At 42.2% G+C, this 27552-nt stretch overlaps 2 protein-coding genes and 1 non-coding gene across 6 annotated transcripts in view; 2 read left to right on the top strand and 1 right to left on the bottom strand.

Annotated features, from left to right (window-relative positions):
- Ccdc191 (coiled-coil domain containing 191) overlaps positions 1-1650 on the bottom strand; it is a 72997-nt gene extending 71347 nt beyond the window's left edge. For both annotated transcript variants that reach the window (XM_085832512.1, XM_021184944.3), the window contains exon 1: positions 1508-1650. In XM_085832512.1, coding sequence (XP_085688638.1) covers positions 1508-1555 — 48 coding nt within the window. In that variant the 5' untranslated portion in view covers positions 1556-1650. The remainder of the gene's footprint in view (positions 1-1507) is intronic.
- Positions 1651-1871: 221 nt separating this feature from the next.
- Positions 1872-27162, top strand: Qtrt2 (queuine tRNA-ribosyltransferase accessory subunit 2). Of its 3 annotated transcripts, XM_029470761.2 has the most exons (10): positions 1875-1979; positions 10179-10229; positions 10339-10559; positions 11217-11272; positions 13425-13501; positions 14568-14780; positions 19208-19407; positions 21968-22119; positions 23580-23697; positions 25328-27162. In XM_029470761.2, the coding sequence occupies exons 3-10, from the start codon at positions 10357-10359 to the stop codon at positions 25557-25559; spliced, it is 1251 nt and encodes a 416-aa protein (XP_029326621.1). In that variant the 5' UTR covers positions 1875-1979; positions 10179-10229; positions 10339-10356; the 3' UTR covers positions 25560-27162. The 3 variants fall into 3 exon arrangements, with proteins under 3 accessions (XP_021040638.1, XP_029326621.1, XP_029326622.1); XM_021184979.3 differs by lacking the exon at positions 10179-10229 and having other exon boundaries at positions 1872-1979; XM_029470762.1 differs by lacking the exons at positions 1875-1979; positions 10179-10229 and having other exon boundaries at positions 10339-10584.
- Positions 4736-4868, top strand: LOC115029657 (small nucleolar RNA SNORA84). Its single transcript, XR_003835217.1, has one exon. It is a non-coding gene; the product is annotated as a small nucleolar RNA SNORA84 (small nucleolar RNA).
- Positions 27163-27552: the final 390 nt, after the last annotated feature.

Here is a 27552-nt window from a genome sequence, read left to right as displayed (position 1 = left end):
CCTGAAATGAGAAATCGAGACCACAGGGAGCCTCCTCTCTGTTCTCTGACATCCAGAAGCTCGCAGAACTCTAACAGTCACTGAGTAAGCAAGGGGATTCGTTTTGCAAAAATATTCGGGGTTTGTTTGTTTTTTTTAAACAATGGGACAACAAACCAATCAACTGGCACAAGAGAGTTGCTGTAAAGGATATAATATCCTCCCTGCCTTACCTAACACTTCACCTTCAGCTCACCTTACACACAATTAATGCAGCTGTTCTGTCTGAATAACTTTGTCACGGCAACAAAGAAAGAGCTGATCCTATTCAAACTCAGTTGAATTTCAATACGTTCATGTGTTTTACTTTGTCCTCTAGACAGTAATATAATGAGCACTATCAGGGGGAAAAAAATCCCTCTTTTTGTAGTTCTAAGTTGTCCCAATTTTTTTTTTTTTTGCCTTGCATCATCAAATCTATATTCATATGCTATTTCGGGCCCCATCTATTATGCAATGGAGCAACCTCAGTTTCCACTCACTAACACCCTGGCCTGTGCCCTCTGGTATCTGGAGCATGGTTTTCACTAAGCGGAATGTGCCCTGTGCACACAGCTGCTATATTTAGGATAACCCACAAGAATGATTACCTGGGTCCCCCACAAAAGCCACGTGTCTAGAGGATTTTTTTTTCTTTTTACAGGAAAGTGCAACTGAAAGGTAAGAGCAGCTGGTGAAACTGCTCTGCTGCTGAAAGCTGAAGCCCCTCCATTTCAATACTCTCGTTTACATTTAAAGCATCTATTTTTCTGACTGTTAAGAGGTATTCTGGAAGGCACACTTGGTGTGGCTGTGACTTTGCATGACTGTGACTTTTGTAATGTTCCAAGTTTTAAATGGTGTCTCTTTTTTTTTTTTTAATTACCCTCCCCCATTTTCCCCCACCCTCCTGATGCCTTTAGGTGCTAATACACAGAAGAGGTAAGAGATGCGGGGAGGCTCTATCTTTGAATGCTTGTGGAATTTAGAGATAACCATATGGATAAAGTATTGAGATACAACCATCTGGACTTCTGGGTTCATTTTAGATACCTGGTGTAAAACTGGAAAGAAAAAGATATAAGGGATAACGTCAGAGAATTTCGTGTGATGATTTTTTTTTTCCTTTCAAAGACCCCTTAACTCAGATTTGAAGGGGGCAGGGGAAAATGTGCGGAAAGTTTCCTAAAATTGGTGGCAGAGGTAAGGACTAGGGGCAAATTCCTCTCACCATGATGGACACTAGGAGACCTCTCCATAGATAGAAATAATCCTTACAGGATACAGCCCATCACACTAGTGAGTACACAGACCCTTTGGCTCCTTAAACCATGCTTCCTAGGGCTGTGCTGGCTCTAGGATAGCCAAGGCCAGGTAAGGATGCCCCCGGGGGAAGAGTGAGGAAGCGCAGGGCGGGAAGCGGCTGGCTTCAGGGCTGTGTGGCGCCTAGGGCCGGCTCACGTTCCTCAAAGTTCCCGACTGGGATCACCTTGAGATTCAGCTTCCTTGATAACCGTTTCCAGCGACTCAGCTCCATCTTCTTCTTTGAGGCGGACCCTCCCTGGGGCGCCAGCAGCACGTTTAGCAAGCTCAGGCCTAGACTTCGGCCACAACAGAGACAACTGCGCCTCCTCCCAGACTGCTTTCAGGTGGTTCTGGGAGTTGTAGTTCTGCCACCTAGCAGCTAGACAGGGGTCAGACATTCCGGAACTACTCCTCCCAGAAGGCGTTGCGCGGGAAGCTTGCTTTCGCGCTGTTACTATGGCATCGGTGGAGGTCACTGGGCTTCTTTAGCAGGGCCTTTGCCTAGTTCTGGCGCTTGGTGATGACGCAGAAATTCCTGATTGGCTCTGCGGCGGAGACCGTGGTTTAGTGGGCCAAGGGTTCTATGAGTCGGAACACGTGTTATCTCTTGAGAAGAGTTTAAGGGTCCTGAGGGTGCCGAGTTTTGTTATCAACCGGTAAGTGTTCCTTTTCCTTGTTGAGGGAAGGTGAGTAGCGCCCACTTTTTTTTTTTTTTAAATTGCGTTGCATTTTGTTCCCACCTCGTCATTACTTGGTTTCTTGTTGGTCTAGGCTTTTGCCTGCTCCGAGTCTCCCAGTGTGATTGCCAAGTTACAGCCAGAGAATGAGCTGCTCAGCTGCAAGTTTTTCTGAGTTTAGCAGTTACTTGGGAAACTATAAGAATAGGAAAACTATAAGAATAGGAAAGTCTAGGGCTCCTGGGATGGCTAATGGAACTAAGGGAAAATTGAACCTAAATAGCCAAGCCTGGATGTTGTCATGAACAGTCCACTGAAGGCGTGTGTGCTTTCAAGGCAGGGCAGAAATTCAGAACTGGAGTTTTGAACCCGGCCACTTGTTGGCAATTCAGCTTACTTACTGGCAAAATGGGATTGTACCTAAACCCTGGGAGTATTGTAATGATCGAAAAGCAACGTGTGTAAAACATTCTGCCAGGGAATCTAAACCAAACTCTAAACTGGTGGAAATATGATAAGGAAAGCTGTGCCCCATAGACCTAGCACCTGCCCTCTAACTTGAGTGTGAACCAGTAAGAACGTTGTTGAATGGGCTGTGTTATGTTCAGACTTTCCGCTGTCTCAATGGTGGTTAGTTCTTTTGGAAGAGTTAGTTTCATGGCGATTCTTTGGAAGGTGTACCTACTTTTTCCTGAATGAAAAGCAGAGTTCAGAGAAGTGCATATAATACAATGTGTGTCCATTTTTGGAGAACAAGTGTGTTTAAATGTTTGGATGAGTCTGGAGAAAGGCTGTCAGTTTGGAGAAGATGGCTTAGAGGCAGAGGGGCAAGATGGGAAAAGAACAATTACACTGTAGCAAAATGGGAACTATCACAGTTAATATGGAAACATTGCATTTGACAAATTTCAGTTTCTTCTAAGCCACTAGCCTATATTATAGCCTCTAAAACTAAGACATCTATAATTCCAGTAACAGCTCTGCCAGTTACTACTGGTGACTGTCTTAGTCACTGTTCTGTTGCTGTGAAGAGACACCATGACCAAAGCAACTGTTATAAAAGAAAACGTTTCATTGAGGGCTTGCTTACAGTTTTAGAGGTTTAGTCCATTATCATAGCAGGAAGCATGTTGGCATGCAGGCAGACGCTGGAGCAGTCGCTGAGAACTGCATTCTCATCCACAGGCACAAAGAGGATTGGCATGTACTTTTGAAACCTAAAAACCAGTGACACATTTCCTCCAACAAGTCCATAACTCCTATCCTTCTAATCCTTTCAAATAGTGCAACTCCCTGGTGACTAAGCATTCAAATATATGAGCCTGTGGGGGCCATTCTTATTCACACCGCCACAGTATTAGCTTCACTTGACTAGTTTATAAAATAAAGGTGCGTAGGGTCTGTGTTGTATTTGTTTTGAGGGTTAATGTAGTTAATGTATCAAGCATGGTAAGTACCCAATAAATGTAACTACTATGATTGTTAGGCCTTTCAATGGATGAGATTAGCATTTGCTTTTTTTTTGTTGGGGTGGTGTCTCATTCTGTAGCCCTGTCTGGCCTGAAACACACTCTATAGTCAGGCTGGCCTCAAACTTAACAGAGATTTGCCTGTCTCTCTGCCTCCCAGGTGCTAGAATTATGTGCCAGCATTCTCTGCTGGGTCCTTCCTTCCTCCCTTCCTCCTTTTCTTTGTTTCTTAAAGATTTATTTTTCTTTTCTGTGTTTGAATATTTTTGTGTACATGTATATATGTATACACAAGTGTGCATGGTACCCTCAAATGAGAATGGGAAACCTGATCTTCTAGAACTGGAGTTACAGATGATTGTAAACTGCCATGTGCTGACTAGGGACCAGACCTGGTTCCTCTGCACCAATAGCAAGTTCTTTTAACCACCGAGCCAATTCCCCAGACCTGAATTTTATATTTTTGATGTGCCTCATTGGGTTTATTTCTTTCTTCTTATTTATTTTTTTAAACTTTCATTGGATAATTGGATTTTTCTTCAAATTTCTTCTGTATTTCTTTCTAACAGGTTTGGATAGCATCATCCATTCCCATGAGGGCTATTTCCAAACTCTTAACACATGTGCCTAATAAAGTTTAGTATAGTTAGTGTATCTCTCTCTCCCCTACCAATTAGGGAAAGAATTTTAAAATATTGCGACATCCATCATTTCTGAATCAGCTTGGTGCATCAAATTGTTTGAAGCTCTTCATAGTCTCTTTCTATGTGTACATAATTGGTAACTTTGTATGGGGAAGGTGGGAGAGAAATGGATGTTTAATATTTTCAGATCTCTATAGTCCCCCCCCCCCAAAAAAAAAAAATGTGATCATCTCATGCTTGCTGCATTCAGTTGCCAAATTTGGGACATCTGTCCATAAAGATAATCCATTCAAACAACATTTAAAAATTCTTTCTCTTCTGACAGATGAAGGCAGATTGGCATTAGCAGTGTTAGGGCAGGGAGTTGTCAGAAATACAAATTTGCTCACTGCCTGTCAGTTTTCCCTGCATCCTAAGGTCCTTCCTTAGGACCCCTAAATACTTAATCTCTAAGAGTGAAAAGGACAAGTCCTGCAATATAAGGAACTCACAGTAAGTGGAGGGGGCGGGCCACGGTGATGAAAGCAGATGAAACCATTTGATGCTGTGGAGACTGTTCGTCTGCATCTTGAACTTTGCTTGGGTCGGTGATTACATCACTTCCAGATTATGTTTTAAAAGCGCCCTGTGGTTGCTGGAGGCTGTTGTGTAGGTACAGCTTTCTAGTGGATACAATGGGCAAGAGAAATCCTTTGATTTATGCATGGGAGCTGTTTCTTCTCAGCAGCTGCCATAGCCCGGTCATTGGCACATTACTTAAAAAACAAAACAACTATGCACATGAGTGTACATTTATGTCTGTATTGAATACATTAATTCATAATAAAAACTTGTATAGAAAAAGGTTACAACTAGAAAAATGTATCTCGCATTGAACAGTGATTGAGGATAGGAAACACTGGTTCTTTGAGCTCAGAAAAAATGTTTTATGCTTTTTAATGTTGATAAGACACATTTTTCCAGGGCCAGCAAGATGGTTCAGTGGGTAAAGGTGCTTGCCACAAAGCAGTATGAGCAGTGTTTGTTTTCTGAGGCCCTACATGGTAGAAGGAGTAACTGAGTCCTCCAAACTGGCCAATGGTCTCCAATTTGAACTGTGGCATACATTGGCATACACATGTGTGTGCACACACACACACAAACACAAGAGTGTAATAAAATAAATTTTAGGTGTATTTTCTAGTACTGTCCATTTTTCTTTTTTCTTTCTTGAGACAGGCTCTCACTGTGGAGCCCATCTCAGAGCTGGTGGCTGATGTCTTCAAGGGACTAGTGTTATCAACTGTGAATCTCAACCCCATATGAGTTTGCCCAAATGAAGGTGGAGGGTCATATAAAAATCTTGCAACATAAAAGAGTTCTAAATATATAACAAGTATAAATTAAAGACAAACAATCCGAGGTGGTCTGGCAGCACTCACCTGCATTGCATTGTGGGACATTGCTGCAGTTTTGGTTTTCACACCACGTGACTAACAAACGCTGCCCCAAGTACCCCAGCTTAGATTCAAGACTGTTGCGTCTTGTAAACTGTCATGTTTATTCTACATACAGTTTTCTACCCTTATAGGAATAGCATTGATGATTATAAAAATCAAAAGATAGTCAAAGGTAAAAAATTCAAGTATATCTCCTTAATATAAAATATTAAGCCGATATTAATTCTCTATATGAAATAAACAAGCACATTCATTAGTATGCAAATCTGCTTTAACCTTTTTCCATTTGTGTGCACACATGCATGTGGAGGCCTGAGGTTGATGAGGAATCCTTCTCCATCTTTCTACCTTATTCCTTGAGGCAGGGTTTCTCAATCAAACCTAGAGCCCACCAGTATAGCTGTACTCTGGGGGGGGGGGTACTTTCTTTGACTTCTGAGGCTGGAGTTATAGGCAGGCTGTCATGCCCACGTAGTATTTACATGGGTTCTGGATCCAAACTCCTCCCATGCAACACAAGAGCTTTAACCATTGAGGCATCTCCTGAGTCTCTTCATCTTTAATAAATGGTAAAACTAGATGTGTACCAGACACATGTCTTAAATTTTCTTTATGATTTGCTATTAATGAATTTTTGTACTTTTATATATACATAGGTTCTATGACAGTTTCTTTGGCAAAGGGGTTGTGAATTGAAATGTGTAGGCAGCTGTGTTCCAGTGTTACCAAGCTTTACAGCAACGTGGTTCTGGTTAAGTGGAGAAGCAGTGTTTTCCTCAGTCACAGCTAGGTGGGAAAGGATGAGCGAGCGAGCTCTCAGGATTGAGTGATGGAGACTTTTAGACTGTTTATTTTTCCCTGCTGGGAAGAATGAACTGGCCCTTCCCCCAGAGAATAGTGAGTCTTGGAAGCCAAGAAGAGTGTGGGCTTCCAGGTTTAAGTGCCTCTACATGTTTGAACAGTGGTTGGTGGGTTTTGAACAGTACCTTGGAGAATGAGTTTCATTCTATCGAGAGAACATATGATATCGAGAGAACATACCTTTATGCAGATAATTGTTACTTACTCCCATTTTCTTTGCACCAGTTTTGTTTGTTTGTTTGTTTAATTATACTTCCTGTATGGGTCTTCTGTAGAGCAGTCAGGCATTTATAGGCCCATTTTCCTTAATCCAATTCTGTTTGATCCACAGTTCTTAAAACTGCTCTTAGAGGGGCTGGAGAGATGGCTCAGCGGTTAAGAGCACTGGCTGCTCTTCCAGAGGTCCTGAGTTCAATTTCTAGCAACCACATGGTGGCTCACAAGCATCTGTAATGGGATCTGATGCCCTCTTCTGGTGTGTCTGAAGACAGCTACAGTGTACTCACATACATAAAAAAATTAATAAATCTTTTTTTAAAAATTGCTCTTAGAGTTGCTAGCTTGAGTTTTATCTTTTTTTAAAAAAATCTAAGTTCTGCATTAGATTAAGTTTTGCTTTGCATTTGGCTTGGAATTAGAACACAATTTCCCACCACTTTTGCAGTGATGTTATGCATGCCTCTGCTATTCTGTTCCATGTATTTGTGCAAAAGGACCTCTTTTAATTCTGACTTCTACATGTGACTGAAAAACCTGTGACACTTGTCTTTCTGCGTGTAACTTATTTTATATAACAGTGGTCTCTCGTCCCATGCATTTTCTTGAAGATGACATTATGTAATTTTCCTGGGTTATATATGTTTCCTCTCTCCATTCTTATACTTGACTATTTACATACTAATTCAGATATTGCTCTGTGAAGGCTCTTATTCCCTCTCTGAATTTAATTTAAAAACACAACTCTTATACATTTAAACTCTTTACAGACCTTAACAATTCAAGCAAGACATTTTCTGAAGGGGAAGAAACAGCAGGTTCTTGTTTCTAGAACTTTCTGAAGTAGTTCCTTACTGTAGTTTCTTCTCAGACTTTTTACAGCTCTTAGCTTTGCTTCAGAGCGCTGCAGGTTTAGTTAAGTATATAAAATGAGTTTTACCCAGTAAATAAGGAGTTTGAATCTGGTGTAAAAATGTCTTATAGTTATGTTTTCATAATGTTGAAGATGAATTTTCATCCTCTTAACAGTTTAAATAACCATCAGCAAGGTTCTTACTTCATTTATACAATTCACTGTATTCTAATAGCATTAATTTTTGATATGATTAATATAACTTTATTGATAGATGAGAAACTAAACAGAGTTGAAACAATTGAGAATAAAGTTGAGACTGTGCTTGGAAAAGTTAGAAAGTGTTTTATACCCTTTCTTCTTTTATTTTTCTTCAGAGCTGAGGACCGAACCCAGAGCCTTGCGGTTGCTAGGCAAGTGCTGTACCACTGAGCTAAGTCCCCAGTCCCTTTCTTTTTACTTTTCTCCCCCACTTCCTTTGTTCCACCTTAGTTTTTAAGGCAGGCTCCTTCACTGAATGTGGAACTCCCTCATTTGTCTAGGCTGGCAGGCCAGTGAGTGCCAAGCATCCGGCAGCCTCCCCTCTCCATTCCTCCACCCCACTCAGCTCTAGAGTTATGGATACTCACTGATGTGCCTGGCTTTTACGTGGGGTCTGGGGAGCTGAACTCAGTCTTCATGTTACATGGCCAGTACTTGACCCATTGAGTTATAGCTTTCTAACCCCCTAATGTGATTTTTGTGCTTCTTTGTCTTTACTTGAAATGATGTTGTAGTCAAAGAAAATTGACTTGTTTTCACAAACGTTTGCACTAGGTTTTATAATTTCTGATTTATCTGAAGTCTCTTTGGAATATACAGAAGTTAATTATTTTGTCTAATATTCTTATGACTATGATAACTGTCTTATTTAAATATAAGAACATTGTTCTTTAATCGTAGTAATTGTGTTTCCAAATTCCTTTTTACCAAATGTGAATGCTTGTTGATTTGTTCCTATCTTTGTGTATGTGTAGGAGTGAATGTATGTGTGTGCATGCTAATGAAGTTCAGAGGACAGCATCTAATGTCAGCCATGAGGCCTGGGCCACCTTTTTTGAGACAGGTTTTTTTCATTGGTCTGGAGCTAGCAAGATTAAGCTAGGGTGGCTGGCCACCTAGCTCCCAGGGATCCATTTGTGTCTACTTCCTCAGACCTAGGATTATAGACATGCAATTATAAGCCTAGCTTTTTAAAAAAATATATGAATCATGGTGGTTCAGTTCAGGTCTTTATATGTGCAGGGTAATCCTTTTACCTACTAAGCTATCTGTCCTACTATGTTGGGTTGTGTCTCAAACAATAATTGTCTTTCTTTGAAAGCAATGCTTTAGAATATAGGTGCTACAGTTAGAGTTTATCACATAACTATAATAAATCATCTACTAATAAAACTCAGGGGAGGGGCTGAGGGAATGATTCATTGTGTAAAGTGAGTCTGGATACCCAGCACCCACTTCCTGCCTGGCATGGCTATTAGGCACCTGTAACTCACCACTAGGGTGCTGAGATGGGTGGGTCCTAGGGAGCCAGGGGACTTGCGTACCTCTGCCATGTATGCATTCATGGGAGTGAGCACTCAGGAGCACATGTACACAGCCCTGGTTCAGTAGGCAAGAACTCCTAAGGATCCTTGATGTAGGATGTAACATAGTATTTATGAGCTGTTGGTATGACCACGGACATTTACATTTTAAAAAGTATGTGTTTGTATGATGTGTATGTGTCTAGGTCCTGTGGCACATTTATGTGGAGGTCAAAGTACAACTTGGCAGAGTCAGTTCTTTCTCTCCTATAGGAGGGGATCAAACTTGGGTTGACAGATTTGGCAGCAAGCACCTTTACCCAATGAGCCAGCTCATAACTCTCCAATGACATTTTATAAATGATCAGCCACACTGGTTTATCAAACTCTGTAGTGCATTTTAAAAGCTCATATTTTTTTACATTAAATGCTAATTATTTAACAACATCCTACAAATAATGTTTTCTGTTGTTTTTAAAACCCTCTTGGTATATTTATGGAAGTTAGAAAGAATATATTCTTTTCCTTAAAAAAATTTGTCTTGGGCTGGAGAGATGGCTTAGTAGTTAAGAGCACTGACTGCTCTTCCAAAGATCCTGAGTTCAAACCCCAGCTACCACATGGTGCTCACAACCATCAGTAATGAGATCTGACGCCCTCTACTGGGGTGTCTGAAGACAGCTACAGTGTACTTACATATAATTAATAAGTAAATAAATAAATAAATCGTTAAAAAAAAAACAAAACAACAGTTGTTTAAAAAAAAATGTCTTTCCCATGTTGAAATCATTTATCTGCTCCTGTAGTTTCTCACCTTTATGGGAGTAAACTAGAATATATATATACACACACATACATATATATAAATATAATTCTATTTTGCAGATAATCTGTTATTTTATGCTGTGTAGTCTTTGATGTATATCCATTATGCTGTTTTGGAGTCTCTTTTATTGAGTTTTTATTTGTACAGGAAAAATACTGGTTAATATTCTCTCAGGTTGGAGAAGTGTTGTTAGTAGCATGTTCCCTAAGTGGAATGGCCCCCCTGTGCATGTATGTGTTCAGGGCTGAGGGACTGTCACAGTTAACCTTCTGTTTCAGTCCTTTCATTTGCTTTGTTTCCGTCAGCTTCCATGTGTGTTCGCACATCCTGATACCCACGAACGCTGTGAAGCAGAGGTAATAGACACACAGCTATTCATTTTTGTGTCCATTGCTTTCTTTGCAGAGTACTTAACCTTTAGATGTCGTGAATCACCTTCTGAATTTAATGCTATTTTCTTCTCAGAACCCAGAAGAATCCCAAATGATGAAGCTGAGTCTCATCAAAGTCGTTAATGGCTGTCGTCTAGGAAAAATACAAAACCTGGGCAAAGCAGGGGACTGCACGGTGGACATTCCGGGCTGTCTTCTCTACACCAGGACTGGCTCTGCCCCACACCTGACACATCAGACGCTGCGTAACATCCACGGGGTCCCAGGCATGGCCCAGCTCACACTCTCATCCCTGTGAGTGCTGAACCTAAGCATTCAGGTATCCAGCCTTAGCTGCAGCGTGCAGAAGGGTTTCTGCTTCCTCCTGTGCATAACTAGATTAAAATTAAAATCAGAAGAGAAGTATTAGCTACTGTACAACCTTTGGGTCCTAACCTGGATCCCAGCGAGACCTGTATGTTAGCAGTGCTATACGTTTCCTTCCAACTCTAGGCCCTTTCTGTTGCTCCCCACATAAGAACGTGGAGTTCAGAGCCCCTTCAACCCTCTGGACCCCTGGTGCATTTTAGGAAACGAGATAGACTCAAATTGTTTTAAGTACAAACTAACTATATTTAATTGAATATTTTACTGTATGACCAAGTAACTGAGATACTGTGTTGATAGTGATTTTAAAGGGGCAAGAAAGGAAAAGGAAACCAGTGATCAGAGCAGTTGGTTTTTGTCGGTTCTTCTCCTCATGCACCAGTGGCAGATTGTGTACCTTCATTTTCACTAATGAACCCAGACCTGCCGGTCGAACAGCTCGAACAGTGATGTGCTTTGCTGTTGAAGATGGTATTTACCATCATGCGGCTTATTTGGGTGCAGAGAAGAGGGTGTCAGGTGCTGTACAGAGAACCTAAAGAGTGAGGCCTTGCTGTGCCATGCATTTTCCTGTTTTTCTTACAGAGCAGAGCATCATGAAGTCTTGGCAGAATATAAGAAAGGAGTTGGAAGCTTTATAGGTAAAGACGAATTTAAATTCCACGCATGTGTAATTTGTGACGTGTTAATTTAAATTTTGGAGGTCCTGCTGGCTTACCGTGATTCTCTCATATATTTATTTCTCCTTTTCCACCACCACACCTTCTTTTCTTCCTCTTCCTCCTTTTCTTTGGGGCATCTAAGAAAGAAGCATTGGGGATTGAAGGTTCATTGGAAAAGATGATCCTGGTTGCTTCACAGGGTCAAGGTTCCATAATATATCATGACAAGCCACAGGGGGCTCTAACTTCCTCTGGGTACTGTGAAGTCAGGTCAGGGTGGAAGCAGTGACTGTGGTAAACGGGTCTGGGGCCACTGCTGCAGACGGTATGCAGAGATCAGAGCAGAGGCCATGGCTGTACACACTCCACAGCTGTCTCCTCATACAGGAGCCTCCTTCACAGAGAAGAGGATGCAGAGCTCATGGGTTCCAGAAGGACTCTGTGTGCAGATGTTACGTACCCAGTTAGTGAGAGGAAAACCTCAGTGGTGGCAGCTACAGAACCAGGTCGTCCATATACCGCTTTCTCTCAGTTTCCTCCCCACTGCCCAGCGCGTGGGCCTCGCTAAGTTAATTACTCCTGAATCCATCGTCATCCATTCTTCTTCATTAGAAACCGTGATGCCTCACTGGTCCAGAAGAGGAGAGTATGAAATCTCAGTACCTTAAGTGAGAACAGTTTTAATCAGCAGCTTTAAAATCTACAAGCCTTTCATTACATGCCCATGGCTAGCATGCACTTTCTAGAGATAATTGTAATAGCTGACACTTAGCAAATAAGGTGGAACACTGCAAACATTTTAACCTTTTTTAATTTGTCTGTGTTTTAAGTGGAATCCTATAGGTAATGTAGGGTATCAGATGAGATTTATATGTGAATTATTGATCATTTTTTAAATATTGATTTTATGTGTCTGAATGTTTTGACTGCATGTGTGTACTGTATGCCCATATGCCCGGTGCCCATAGAAGTCAGAAGGGGGCGTTAGACCCCCTGGAAGCAGAGCTACAGGTGGCTATGAACCACCATGTGAGTACTGGGAACTGAACCCGGGTGCTCTGCAGGAGCAGCCAGGGCTCTTAACTCTCTAGACCCTGGTTTATTAATCATTTTAAAAGATTTTTTTTAAGTTTTTAAATTATTTTCTTTTTGACATAAAAATCTACAAAACTGTTATCTTGGGTCCATTAAACGTACTGTGAGGTTGTCCCAGTAGATCCGTGGTTCTCACCCTTCCTAATGCCACAGTCCTTCAAAATACAGTTCCTCATGTTGTGGGGACCCCCAACCATTAAATTACTTCATTTTTATTTTATAACTGTAATCTTGCGACTGTTATGAATTATAATGTAAATATCTGTCAATTATATCAGATATAAGGATACCTGATAAGTAACCCCTGTGAAAGGGTCATTTGACCCTCGAAGGGTAACCACCGCTGGTTGAGAACTCTGCTTCAGTGTTTCAGGTGTGTTACTAATCACAGCTCAGCTTCAGCTGACCAGAACCACAGATCCTCAATTCGACATATGTTAACAGTGGCCCTGATAGTGTCTTCTAGGGACCCTGAACTTTACAACCCAGGCCTCCACTGTCTGCATGTGCCTCAGCATTACCTTCTGCAGTCTCATAACAGCTCAATGAAGACAAGCTTTCTAGCTCAGAGTTCCACAATTTCCATGATGCTCCCCAAAACAACCGGGTCAGCTCTGTCACAGCAGTATCCTCTGAACCTGATACCACTTTCTGTCTTAGAGGGTCTATTGCTTCAATAAAGACAGTTACCAAAGCAGCGTGGGGTGGAGGGGTTTATTTAAAGGCTTATAGACCCTGACAAAAACTGAAGCAGAGGCCCCCGGGACACTGCTTATTGGCTTACTCCTTGTGACCTACTCAGCCTGTTTTTGTGTAGAACCCAGGACCATTTGCCCAGGAATGGCACTGCCACAGTGAGATGGGCCCCCAACATCAGTCATTAATAAGAAATCATTTTGCTCCTTTTCACTGGCCTTCTATAAACCCAGGATCAGGTACCAGCTGTTAGCTGAGATGAGAGATGCTTTATCTACCAGCACATGCTGGCAGGCTTTTCCCTATAGCACTTTGAACAGTTCTTTCTGTGTCTATACAGGCATGCCAGAATCGCTCTTCTATTGTTCCCTGCACGATCCAGTCACCCCCGGCCCAGCTGGTTATGTAACAAATAAGGTGTGTTCTCGGGGGCCTCAAGACTGCAGTCTTGTCCAGGGAAGGCCAGTTATGGTGACCGTCAAAGGCATCCCCACGGCTGGGTTGATTTCTTGATGCGCTCTGTTTATGCTGATGATTTTAACAGAATGTGATTTTTAAGATTTAGGAGGGCTACTTGAAGATGAGCTAAGTTCAGGAACAGATCCTCAGCATTTTAATATTGTTGGAAAAATTCAGAAGGTGGAAGAAGGTCAAGTTCCTGCCAGATAAGAAGGTCTGTGAGGAAAGTAAACGTAGCCTTTGGATACAGGCGCTTTGTGTGCAGTGTTAACACTCTTGGAAGCACGGGAAAGCTGCTAAGGAGTTAGCACTGATGTGTCTAGATGTAATGGAACCTCAGTCAGTATTGCTGCTAGATCAGAATTCAAAAGGCTAGATCTCTGGCCAGAGGTTGTAGGGAATAAAGAATGGTATCAGTAGCTCCTTAGACTTCGCCTGAGTGGTGGCTCTGTTGGCACCACCCCTTAGGGTGGCATGGGCATGGCTCAGTGTACACCATTGCCTTATAAGAGCAGTCGCTTCCTGTACACAGTGACTCTTAATTTTACTTAAGAATACAGTTTGGATTGTTTGTTTCTGAGACAGGTTTTCTCTGTTGCCCTAGCTATTCTGGAACTCAGTCTATAGAGCAGTCTGGCCACAAACTCACAGAGGTCCTACTGCCTCTGTCTCCACCACTGCCCGGCATAAATACCGTTTTCAATTGTGCTTCTCTAAGGATTTTTATTTTTAATTTGAATTTTTAAAAATAGTATGTTTTACTATTCATATATATATATGTAAGAACTTAGTAGAGAGAACAATGAACTCTGTCTAGGAAATCTGAGTTGAACACATTACAGCAGGTAAAATTTAAACTCAGGACACTCAGTTCATTTGGACTATAGTGAATCCTAAATCACATCTAGGGTTTCGGATTGACACATCTTCTCTCAAGTTGTTAGAGATTACTGTGCACCGTGTGTTATGTGCTTTTTATTTTCATATTTCTCTTGTTAATTCCTCATCTCTCGCTCCACGGCAGTCTGTGTCCGTGTGGGGTTTTGGAGGTCGAGTGGAAATGACTGTTTCCAAGTTCATGGCAATTCAGGAGGCCCTGCAGCCAGATTGGTTCCAGTGCCTCTCAGATGGGGAAGCATCTTGTGGAGAAACAACTTCCATAAAAAGGGCCAGGAAGTCTGTGGACCGCTCGCTTCTGTTCCTGGACAGCTGTTTGCGACTACAGGAGGAGTCTGAGGTGAGGCTGCCCGATAGCTGTGGAACCAACCGCTCATCTCCCTTCTGCGGCAGGATGCCCCTTGGCTGGTTCCCGCCTACTTCTCTGTTCCTTGCATCTCTGCTCTACATGTTCCCGTTTCCTTTGCTGAACCCCGGAAGTTGGCTTCTCTGGGATTCCATCTAAAGCTCTTTCATCTGTCCCCAAGCTACCTTCCTGTAGTTATTTTCTTTTCTTTTCGGGGCTGGAGAGATGGCTCAGTGGATGAGACTGCTCTTCCAAAGGTCCTAAGTACAAATCCCAGAAACCACATGGTGGCTCACAACCATCTGTAACAAGATGTGACACCCTCTTCTGGTGTATCTGAAGACAGCCACAGTGTACTTACATAGAATAATATTAATAAATAACTCTTTTTAAAAAAGATTGTCTTTTTATTTTATATATGTGAGTACACCGCAGCTGTCTTCAGACACACCAGAAGAGGGCATCGGACCCCATTACAGATGGTTGTGAGCCACCACGTGGTTGCTGGGAATTGAACTCAGGGCCTCTGGGAAGAGAAATAAGTATTACTATCTGCTGAGCCATGTCTCCAGCACCGCCTTCCCTTAGTTTTAATTATTTGGTAAATAATTTTGAAAATGTGTTTGTGTCAATTTCCTTTTACTTACCTTGAGAGTCAGAACTGTGTACATACTGGGCTATAGCTGAGTTGTGGCTGTAGAGTGTCCGTCAAGCTCTTATCTCTCAAGTCTACTCATCCCCAAACCGTTACCTCAGCGTACAGCATTCACCAGATTCCTTAGCCCAGGAATGTAAAGGTTTTAAGACTTTCTGGCCACGAACATTTTCTGTCCAAATGTGTGTTCCTCCCTGACTCCATCGCTTCACACAGGCCTTGAGGCTGCCTCTTCCCACTTCCCGTTGAGCCCAGTCTCTTGTGGCGGTGCTTACCTTTGAACTGCTTTAGCTACCCTCATCCATACTCCCTTCTGCATAACCGGCCTTCAGCTCTGCTTCCCAGGACAATTCAGTGATTCTCCACTTCACCTCCCATGGTCTATGTACCCGGCATACCCCCGCTCATCACAGACTGCCTTCTCCCGAGACAGGCAGTCTGGCCTTTCTCAATTATTTTGCAGCTCTTTAAAACATTCATTTGTTTAATTTTGGCCCACCTATACCCAGATACTTTTTTTTTTCTGGATTTTTTTTTTTTTCTTAAATTTCCAGGCATTTTTCCTCTCTCGATTTTATTAGGTTCGTTTCACTTACTCATCTCTTTATGAAACAGTCCCTGACACTTCTGGGAACTCCCTGCCATCCTTGACTACTCTTTTAATTGATATGTGCTATCCCATGACCCAGCCATACGGCTCTGCACTGACTTCTTCATGCGGCTGCTTTTCAGCCGTCCTGTCCAGTAGCTCGGGTTTGGTGCCGGTTTCATATCTGCATTAGGTAGCAGAGTGTCTGACATAGTAAGCCAGGAGTGGAGGGTTGTGAGGTGACGAGAGGGATACGTATTCTGCTGAAGGATGCTTCCTTAGAGAGCAGAGAGGCGGGAAGCAAAGGCACTGATCAGTCAGACTCAGTGGCTCATTTCTGTGATGCTCAGGCACATGGGATTCTGGGGCAGAAGGATCATGAATTCAAGGCCAGCTTAGGCTATCTAGAGAGACCTTGACTGGGAAAAACATTATGGTGATCAGTGGGGCCAAATCTGAACATTAGTAGTAAAATATAATTTGGCTAGTAAGCTCAATTAGGGGAAACTTTCTTCTGAACAGAACTTTTTTTTTTAGCACAGGAGTCCAGTATGGTGGTTTTGCTATGGATCTAGGTGGTTGGTTTTGGCTTATTAACCAGGTTTTGTCCTGTTTGTCATATTTGTTAAAGAGAAAACGGGAAAAGGGGATGTGACAAAGATGATTAGAAAGTCCAAGTGAGTCTTGACTACAAGCTTAGTAGTCCTCATCTAAGCTCTCGTGGTCAGCCTTATCATTTGTTACTGTGCATATTAGTCACATGTTGGGGCCTTTCTGTATCTCTAATACCCTCATGTTACTAACAATGCCTGCCTCCTTTCTTAAGGGTAGTCCTGGGATGGGCAGGCCTGCTTCAGGCTGTGATTGACAGTCCTGGGATGGGCGGGCCTATGCAGTTGTCTACTTGGTGCATCCAGGACACTTCTTCCTGTTTTCAGTTACTGAATCTTAGTCTTTTATTGTTGTTCTTCTTCATTTTGTTTTTGTTTCTTTGGTTTTTTGGGACAAGGTTTCCCTGTAGTCCTGGCTGTCCTCAAACTCAGAGCTCTGAGTGCTGGGATTAAAGGCTTGATCCACTACTGCTCAGCTATGAATCCTCTTGTACCATTCACTGCTAAAGCTCTCCAACATTCTGGTTTGGACATTGTTCCCCACAGATAATCTCTAGGTTGAGGATGGCAAGAGGTTTCTTCCGGGGTGTTGGAACCATGCCAGGGCTGCAGGAAAAGAGTGCTGTGTTGGCCATGTATGCTGTGGCAGTGAGAGAGGGATGTGATGGTGTTCTGCTCGGCATCTACTGAAGTAGTGTGCACACTCTGACTTGTATCACACAGATCTGTGACTCACTGTTTGTGCAGTGGCTAAAAGTCGCCATTTGTCGTCCCAGTGATCCTCAGCTTTAGAGTGCTCCCTCCGAGCACAGTAATCATCACATCCTTCGCTGTTCTGGGATTACTTCCTGTCTTTGCTTTTGGCACCATCTCCTCGGACTTCTAGAGCAGCCGTGTTGATCCTACCCCTGTCCGGTTGTCAGATGTTGCCTTTCCTCGTCATCACACCAGCACTGCCTTAGCCCAGGTCCTGTCATCCTTACCAAGATTAGGAAAGCTGTCTGTACCCTCTCCGTAACCATAATTATCCCTGAATTACTCTACACTAAACGAGACAAATGGTGTGGTTGTCCCTGTGTTTATGTTAAGGAGCCTCCCGTATTCCCTGCCCATAGAAGCACTTGTGATGTGTGTGTCTCCTGCAAGGCTCACTTTACACTCACTTATGTATACTTAGTTCATAGACAGGCGTGTCTGCAGTACCTTAATGTAATCATGTGTTCAGCATCAGTGCCTGTCTTAGTTAGTGTTTCTCCTTTGTTCTTTTTAAAACAGTTGCTTAGGAAGCTGTACTGTTCTTACTTTGTCAACATACCTTGATACATATGAATCAATATATTTATAAGAGAGCTTGTTAGTGAAATTTTACGACTCAAAGATAAAAGCATTAGCATTTTGATAAACACTGCCTACTTATCCCCGTTGTAGTTTCTCTGTTGCTCTGACAAAACATCACTAAGGCACCTTACAAAAGAACGCATCTAATTGGCCTTCCTGTTTCAGAGTTCCATGATGGCCTGGTGGCAGGAACAGCTGAGAACACACATCTTGATGTGCAGACGGGAGGCATTGAGAACACACTGGGAATGGCATGGGCTTTTGAAACTTTAAACCCACTCCAGTGACACACTTCCTCCAACAAAGCCACACTTCCCAGCCCTTCCCAAACAGCCACTAAGTGTGAACCAAGTATTCAAATGCATTAGAGTTATAGGGAACAGCTCGTTCAAGCCACCCCCACCTCCTGCCTAACAGCTGAAGTCACTTTTGCTTTGTTGTCTGGGTATAGAAGTGCTATTTCCCCCCACTTTTGACTCACTGTGCCGTCTCTGGTAGGTGGTTTGATACCGAGGTAAGGATCTCATTGTCCCCTGCCTGCCTTTCATATCTAGTGACTCAGTAGCTCTGTGTGTGCAGAGCACCCACATTTTGTTGTCTGAGTTTTGTGCTTTTCTATCTATTTTTTGGGGTGCGGTGGGGAAAAAATTTTTTTTCCAAGAAGTTTCTGGAGCTTTTTCTGTTGTATAGCTATTTATTCTTCCAAAGAATAAGGTTTTTGCCTTTGTTATGGTATGTTGCATGCTAGAACCTTGAGAAGGTCTGAATAGTTTCTAATATTTATATGCGTATTTTTTATGTTGAGATACTAGTTTTATCAGATTTGGTTCTTTGAAGATGGAAGCAGAAATCTTTTCTTTTTTTTTTTTTCAAAATGTATAATCTAGTTATTATAGTTTGACTGCCTCTTAGTTCCTAACATTACCTGTACAGGAGAGATGTGAAAGTTACTTCAAGTAGGCCTGTTGAGTCCTTCAAACTAATGCTCTTACTTCTTGTACCTTCTCAGAGAACATTTAGTTTAAGGGCAGACATAGAACATGTTGTTTTTACGATGTGTTCTTTAGAGCCTTAACAGTTCTTTGGGTGCATCATTCCCTGTAGACGTCTTATCTGTAGCACCTTCAGTGAGCTCTTCTGTCCATTGGACTTCCAGGCAAAGTTCATGCAAACGGAAAGTCTCAGGTTCTTGCAGTGGTTCAAAGCAGTGAATTCTTCCTTCTCTCAGGTCCTCCAGAAAAGTGTGATCATTGGAGTGATTGAGGGTGGAGATGTGATGGAAGAGAGGTTGAGGTCGGCACGAGAGACAGCCAAGCGACCCGTCGGGGGCTTCCTGCTGGACGGCTTTCAAGGGGATCCAGCAGTCACAGAAACCAGACTGCACTTGCTGTCATCAGTCACTGCAGAGCTGCCAGAGGACAAACCAAGGCCAGTGCTGGATTGGGATGCAGGCCAGCCTCGTGGGAGGTGGGCAGAGGTGCTGGTGACAGTGTGATGCAGGGTCTCCTCAGGGTATCCTTTCCATGTCTTGATTATGTCCTTTCTGTCTTATTCTTGGCCAGCTGGGAAATCACCATCAAGACTGCTACCCTGGTTTCAGAATGTAGAGGGGGAGAATTGGCATGGATTCGTTTATTTGATCCTCATAACTGAGGGCAGATGTTACCCTCTGTTCTCTCGTTCTTGAGCCAAATACAGATGCTGCTTTTTCCTCATGATAACCTGGTGCCTGGAGACAAGAGTAAAGCCATGTTGCATTCTAGTGCTACCAAGGCATGTGGGTATGCGGGGCAAGGATATGCTCTGTTAGTAAGAGCCTTCAGCAAGTCTGCTTTTGTGGCAGTTAGTGAGTGATGTTGCTTTGTTTTGTTTGCTTGTTTAATTGGTGTGACTAGTGGGGTTGGTTTTTGTTGTTGTTGTTGTTGTTGTTACATATATCTTAGAGTACTGCAATGGTAACAAGAGGTGATTCCTAAATTCTGGATTTCAGAGCAACTGATGTCACACTAGTACCTAAGTTTTTGTTTCTTAATGTATTTATACTTCTGTGGAGTCTTGTATATTCCAACCTGGCCTCAAACTTGCTATGGATCCTCCAGCCTCTGCCTCCCAAGAGCTGGGATTACAGGTGTGCACCATTGCTCCTGATCTGCACAGTGCTGGGAATGGAGCCCACAACTTTGTGTGTGTTAGGCAAGCCAGGCACAGGAATCGGTACTGTGTGATCTCACTCCTGTGGAACCCGAAATCAATCTTGAAGGCTGGGAAGTGTGGGAGCAAGGAGGTGGGCAAGATGTTGGTCAAAGAATGATTATAATCAGAAGGAGGAGTATGCTAAGGGGGTCTCTTGTGCAGTCTGATGGCGGTTCGTGATGATGATGTTGTATTGAAAACTGAACAGAATGGGAATTAAGTGTTGTCACAGGAAAAATGGTAATTGTGTGAGATAGCGCACTTGTTATTTGGCTGCATTTAGTGTACACAAACTCCAAAAGACATTGTTTATGAAAAATACATATAATCTTATATGTCCAAAAAAAAAAAGATTTTCAGTCTTTTATCCTTAATGTGAATTAAGGCTTGGCTTTTTACCTGTGATATATTGAGATACTTGGCTCTGAGATGCTACTTTGTTTTCAAGGGCTATTATTAGACAGGACATGTGAAATCTTACTGCTTTTTGAAAGCCAGACATAATTACATGCAATGAAGTACATGTATCTTAGAGATAGCTTAGAGGATCCCCTAGAACAGGCTCTTGAAGCCATCCTACCAGCCTTCCTCTCTCTCTCTCCCTCTCTCTCCCTCTCTCTCCCTCTCTCTCTCTCTCTCTCTCTCTCTCTCCCCTCTCTCTCTCTCTCTCTCTCTCTCTCACACACACACACACACACACACACACCTGTTTGTGTGTCATCCCTTTCCTGTGCCCATTCACTGTGCTACAGATGAACAACTCAGCATGAGCTTTTCTAGTCATTTTCTGGACTTTCTTGTGCTAAGTATTCACAGATGTCTCTTTCTGAATTTGAAAGCTGGGGTTGTTTTTCTCTAAGTGTGTAGAAATGCCAGCTTCAGTTGGAGTGGAGTTCTAAAACCTCACAGGAATTGAAGGCTGTAGTCAGGAAAGCTGGCATACACTTAAGGGTTCTGCTTGTTTAATATTACATAAGTCCTTTTTTAAAAAGTCCTTTAAAGAATCAGAAAGTATGAACGCTTTTCTCCTCTAATTCATGAAAAGGGCTATGGGTAGAAAAACAAACATTGAAATAAATAATTGCAGCCAGGCAATCCTGATGCTGTCCCTCTCCATGTCTTGTTCTCATGGCAAAACCTGCTGGAAAGTTATTAATGCCCCCAGATGCCTTAGCCCTTGCCTCGGCAGACACCGTTTCAGTTCCTAGTGCAGACTTCTCATTAACAAAGAAAATACGAAGAAAGCCAGCTAGACTCTTAGATCCTGAAGGCAGTGCTGAAATTCTGAAAGCAAGACAAACTATTAAATGAGTCTGCAAAATACAGTAAAAGGGGAGCTAGCTGATGGTGAAATGAGTGAAGTGTATTCTTTTAAGACATCTGTGCAGTGTTTAGATGGGTTGTAAAGTGAGCTCTGACCATGGAGTGGGTCAGAAAGATGGGAATGGCAATTATTAGAAGTGATAACACCTTTGGCTTTTCACCTGCCCCCCATGGTGAATCTGTGGAGATCTTTATCATTGCTCCTGTTTTAAAGTGACACAATGGCAGTCGGGATGTAAAGGAACTGCCCTAAACAACACAGCAACTCAGTAACCAGCCAGCCTGGGTATCAAGCTCATGTCTCTCTCCTTCCAGCCCTGAGCCCTGCCTCACACTGTGGCCTATGCTTGCTACCCTGAGCTTGGCCGCTGTTGTTTGTGTGGTTGTTTTAATATGCTGTTGACCTGGAAGCATCCTCTGCGTTCATTCTGGCCACTGCCTCATGCCGCTGTTCTCATTGTTGCTTTTACAGGCTCATCTGCGGTGTCAGCCGGCCAGACGAAGTGCTCGAGTGTATCGAAAGGGGAGTGGACTTGTTTGAGAGTTTTTTCCCATATCAAGTGACAGAGCGGGGCTGTGCCCTGACTTTCACCTTTGATTGCCAGCTGAATCCTGAGGAGACACGTGGGTCTTCTGAAGTTTACCTAACTCTTATCTTTCATTTCTCCTATTTCCTATGAAGTTTTCCCCAAGTCACGAGACAGAAATGTGTACAGCCTTTCATAAAGGTCACTTTTGATTTCTTCTTTGTGATCCCGGGATGTTGGCACCTAGAGCAAGGAATTCAATACTGCATGTGTAGGTCATCAATATTAGGATGCGATTTTTATAGTGAACCAAAACAAGTCCTCTTCTGTTCATAGCCTGACAAAAAGAAAATTCAGAGTGAATTGTGATGAAAATCTAAGGAAAGGAAACCTTTGAACAGCTTAGTAAAAGTCAGTTTGTTTTTATCCACAAAAGACTTCTTGTCTCCCTTTTGCAAGCCCCATGCAATTAACTCGCAGGGAGGGAGACACACCGTCGTCGTCGGGTCGTTGTGCTGCCTTTTGCTTCTTTGGGTTGTTTTTGTCATACTGAGATATAAAAGCTACTTTCTTCTGCTAATACTGCTTTGAAGCACTGCCATTTTCTTTTAATGTTTAGTTATTTCAAAGTCAAGACAAGCAGTGTCAGATTCTGACACATAAATGGAAGAGGAAAGGGACCTGGGACACAGACCACAGGCCAGTTCCCTTGAAGCCTGTCTTCAGGGATGTGTGCAGCCTTCCCTCCAGCTTGCAGAGGAGGCCTTCCTTGTTCTCCTCTCACTTTCTTTACAACTCTTGAATCATGTCTCTGTCTGTGTGTACTCTAAAATCTGTGGAATGTTACCTAGTGAAGATTTTATAGAAAAGTGTCAACTCTTCCCTAAGTGGTGAGGATTTTCCAAAATGCAGGGCTTCGTTGTTCCATCTCAGCACACAGTCCGTGGGGACAGTTCCACAGCGCTTTGTACTCAGCGCCCTGTCACTTACTAAAGTTACCCTTCTAGAACCATCTGCCTACCTGGGTCCACACTGATTGCTGTCATTTCTTTTCTGGAGACCTTTTTATTTTGCTGGTCTTCCTCATGCAGTTAAGGGAATGTTCTTCCATTTCCAGCTAGGCCCGCAAAGGTACAGGGTGGGTTCCTTAGCCAGAGTTTCCACAGAAGACATAAATTAAAGCCATCTTCTACATTAATCTACATTAATCTACTTGGAATATGGGCTGTCATGAAGTCCAGTTTATTTACATGTCCATCGTGATAAGTCATAGTGATAACCCCCTCTTTCTTTTTTTTTTTTTTTTTTTATCATTCTTTGATGGCAAGATATATGTCATGTGCTTGGATCCATGATTAGCTGGACTTGAGATCCCATGGGGATAGTCTTGGCCATCCAGCAGTGTACTATTTATTTCTTCTTGGTGATTTCCTGAGGATAATTCTATGAATGGAGTTATGGGGTTAAAGGTTGTGAAATTATAACTAGAATAAAATTTTTCTAGTGTTCACTCCTTATCTGATTTTAACTCAAGACTTTTTATTGGTTTTTCTTCAGTATTGCATCAAAATGGAGTCCAAGAAGAAATAAAAGGCTTGGATCAAGCAAAGAAAATTGAAGCAACTGGTTGCAACCAAGAGATGACGTCATTTGAAATTAATCTGAAGGAGAAAAAGTAAGGCATTTTTTGAAGTTTAGGTTTTGATTTCTGACTTTTTAATTTCAGTCTGTCTTAAGTTTATGTAACTGTTCCCTTTTCAGTTTATGACTTCGTAAAATATTTATAGTTGGACATTACTTAGGCCTTCTCAAATATGGTTCCAAAAAACCTTTTTTTTTTTTCCTCTGCGGATGCCTTTGGGTACTTCGTCTTGTCAGGACATTAAGCTAGATAACTATTGCTTTAGAAAAGCTGTCAGAAAACGACCACTCCGTTGCTGGATGTTTTTATTCTTATTACTTTTGATAAGGACAGAACAAAATAAGGATTGCAAAGTTAAAGAAGGTAGAGTTTGTACAATGAGAAAAGCTTAAGTCCCCTTGACTATCTACAGGTTATAAAGGTATCAATGAAGGCTGAACTGAGGGCACAGTGGGTATACCTTTAATCCCCAGCACTTAGGTAGAGGTAGGGAGATCTGAGAGTTTGAGACCAGCCTGATCTATATAGCAAGTTTCAAACCAACTGGAGCTATATATATATGAAATCTTATCTCAAAAACAAAACAAAAAGACGGATGAACTGGGTTGTCTTGTAACTTTGCATTTTACCAAAAGTGGTATCCATTGACTTCAGAGCGTGCTTCTCTGTGCATTCAAACACTGGTGTGCTCGGTTTATATAAGGAGACATTTTAGGGCTTCTGACTTATTCATGGCTGTCTAATAATGGCATAGACCTGAGAACTTAGGAAAGAATGTAAAACTCATACCTCCTATTTACAGCCTATTGTTCCTTGATTGCGCATCTGATGTGGTAATATCTACATCATTTAGTATTTTTTTGAAAATTGACAAGACTACTCTTTCCTTTCAAACAAATATTAGGGTAATATGAATGTTTACTACTAAACTGGCTTTTGAATCGTAGCTCTAATTGGAAATTGTAGTATGTTTATTCTTAGTGCTAGGTTGAAGTTTTGGGGACGAATCTTAGTACTGTATTTGACTCTGTGACCTCAGAAAAGTCACATACCTTAGTAGGTGACAAAAGGTAACACAAAAATAAGATTAGTGTGCAGCCATCAGGGTTAATCCTTGTAGCTCATTTTATAACCCTTACGATACAGTTAGTTAGGCTGTTAGTATCGTCTAGTAACAAATGAGAGACACATACACAGGTGGCTGTTTATAGGCATGCCCAGTTGAGTTATAGAGCCCAGACCCAGGCCCCGAGGCAAGCCTTCCCACAAGAGTATATAGTAGTAGTCTACATCCAAGAGAAGATGTAGAGATTGGCTGAGACAGTACATGTGTGTGAGCTTTGTAAGCCTCCGTATGGTATGGAGGTTGTGCCGGGGCCGCTGATGCTATTCTCACCAGTGGGAGAGAAGCTTCGTTTGCCAGAAGAGCATTTCCTAGTATCGGGTGCCTTTGCACTGGCTCTGGGAATGCTCTGAGCGGATCAGTGACCACTGTGGATTTCTTAGCCTCCAGACCTGAGAGGTTGCGTCTATCAGAGCACCCCCTGAGCCTTGCCCAGCAAGGCTGTTATTACCATTGGTAACCTCTCCAGTAGAATAGGTAGCCTGGGTTCTAGATTTCGTAGTCTTCACTTCCTCGTTCTCTTTGACTTCCTTCTCTCAGGTACCAGGAAGACTTTGACCCGCTCGTAAGAGGGTGCTCCTGTTACTGCTGTAAGAACCACACCCGTGCGTACGTCCACCATCTTCTGATGACCAACGAGCTGCTGGCTGGTGTCCTGCTTATGATGCACAACTTCGAGCACTACTTTGGATTTTTCTGCTCCATCCGAGAAGCACTAAAGAATGACACACTGGCACAGCTGAAAGAACTCATTTGCAGACAGATGTTTTGAGAACTGGAAAATACAAGCCTGTCTCTGTCTCCAGAAACAGTGAAGTGGCAGAGATCTGAGCTCTCAGCGGTTACGGTGGGACCAAAGAGCATCTGCCCCACCCTGCCCACAGGAGTATGGAGGAAGGCCTTCTGCAGATTTCTTGACCCACATTGATCAGAACTGTGACTTTATTTTTCTAGGTTTATTCTACTAGTGAGATTCCTTTAGTTGAAGACAAAGTATTAGATATGAGAGAGCCTTGAAAGGATTTGAGGTTTTAGGAACCAGTGAGATGGGTGAGGCCCGAGTGGAGATGGCTGCCATAGCTGGAAGCACAGCTATTCCCTGGAGAAGTCATCTAGCTGATTCCACAGGCTTTTATTTGTTTCTCCTCATGCTCTCAGGGGCTTTGGGCCATACCTTTGTCTTCAGGGTTACCACAGCAGCTACCACTCAGGGTTCTCCTGCCTTAAACATGTTCATCCGTCCCAGGAATACGGGGCTCAGGCCATGCTTTTGTGATCTGTTGACGTCATTTGGCTACAAGTCTTTTTGTGCCTGGGTCTTCTGAAAGCCACTGTACTTGCCCATTAGGAACCAAATATTGCCTAGCTGCTCTCTCTGGTTGTGCAGATCCAGCTAACAGCTTCAGCATCGTAAACTGTCTAACTGTAATGACTGCTCTGTGGCCCCAATCCTGGCCTGACAGCAGATGGGTTTCCATTCCACTCAGCTGTAAGCTCAGGCAAATGCTGACTTTTCTGAGCCTGTCCCCTCGTGAGTAAACAGGGACAGGCATGGGCAGGTGGAAGCAGACTGTTCAGAATCTCCGTCATACTCGCCATCCTTATTTACTAAGCACTGTCGGCCTCACCCCTTCCCCCATTCTTCCTTTCGTTTTTTGTTTTTGTTTGTTTGTCTGTCTGTTTTGTTTGTATCCAGCCATAAGATTGTCCTGTGGATTTTGAAGTGGTTGGTGAATTGGCATCCTTCTGACCCTGAGGCTGGTTGTCCCTCCGGGGTTCTCTGTAATTCTGTATTTTTGTGGTGGCATGACAGGGCTTTTTTTTTTTTTTTTAATGTATCTTTTCTATATTTATCAATTTTTCTAAGGAGTACACAAAACATATGTATATACATGTAGTTTTTATAAAAATAATACAATTTAAAAGATTCATTTTTGTAGGTGTAAGAAATGCATTTCTTATATTTGTTTGGTTTCCAATTTATAGTGGCCATTACTGAACATTGTATGTAGGAATTATGAAATTACTGTACTTTTATGTGTTGGAAATCCAACGTTGTTTTTCCTTTTTGTGGTATGACTTCTTGATGAATGCAAGGGATTCATAGAATGCAGACACAGAGACAGAGTTTCTGTTCTCAGTGATCTATGTTGAATATATTTTGTACTTGTTTATATGTTTTATCCTTGGCCAAGACCAAACCCATTATTGAAGGATTATTAGTAAATATCTAAGAATCCATATAAATTTATGAGTTTTATTTATGTCCAAAACACTGAAAATTCTGTTAAACATTGTTCAGTTCCCTGGGTCTTTTTCTTATTAGCACATTTGAAAAAATTATTTCCTTTTATGTTGTAAATGTATGAAGGGCAACAGCCAATAAACATTTTTAATTAAAAAAAACCCGCTGTGTATTGTTTTTTTGTAAATGGTAGTGTATCTACTAAAGTATTAAATTTCCATGGCACAGAGACTATCCTAAAGATTTCTTATGGGAAAAAGCTTGCTTCAGATTTTATCATTTGTGTTTATAATTCTTATGTTTAAAATTCTTTATATAATATAAAGAATTTTAATGTTAAGTTTGAAGGAATGTTGTCACTCAATATACGTTACCTGCCTCTCTACATTATATATAGTGGATAAAAAGCTATGTTAGTGTATAGTAAAAGTAAGTTCACAATCTCTGGAGTAGTTTTTGGGTCCTTTTCCTTTTCCTTCCCCCTTCCCCCTTCCCCCATCCCCCTTCCTTCTTTGAGACA

The sequence above is a fragment of the Mus caroli genome, unplaced genomic scaffold (assembly GCF_978045245.1).
Source record: "Mus caroli unplaced genomic scaffold, Mus_caroli_1 scaffold_17, whole genome shotgun sequence".
NCBI classification, from domain to species: domain Eukaryota; kingdom Metazoa; phylum Chordata; class Mammalia; order Rodentia; family Muridae; genus Mus; species Mus caroli.
The sequence above is the reverse complement of the archived record's forward strand: the minus strand, read 5'-3'. Positions and strand labels throughout refer to the sequence as shown.

Coding starts and splice junctions, on each gene's coding strand:
- Qtrt2 (XM_021184979.3), top strand. CDS start 10,357: ATGATGAAGCTGAGTCTCATCAAAGTCGTTAATGGCTGTCGTCTAGGA. Junction 19,408..21,967: donor CTGCCAGAGGACAAACCAAG/GCCAGTGCTGGA, acceptor TTGCTTTTACAG/GCTCATCTGCGGTGTCAGCC. Junction 23,698..25,327: donor ATTAATCTGAAGGAGAAAAA/GTAAGGCATTTT, acceptor TCCTTCTCTCAG/GTACCAGGAAGACTTTGACC.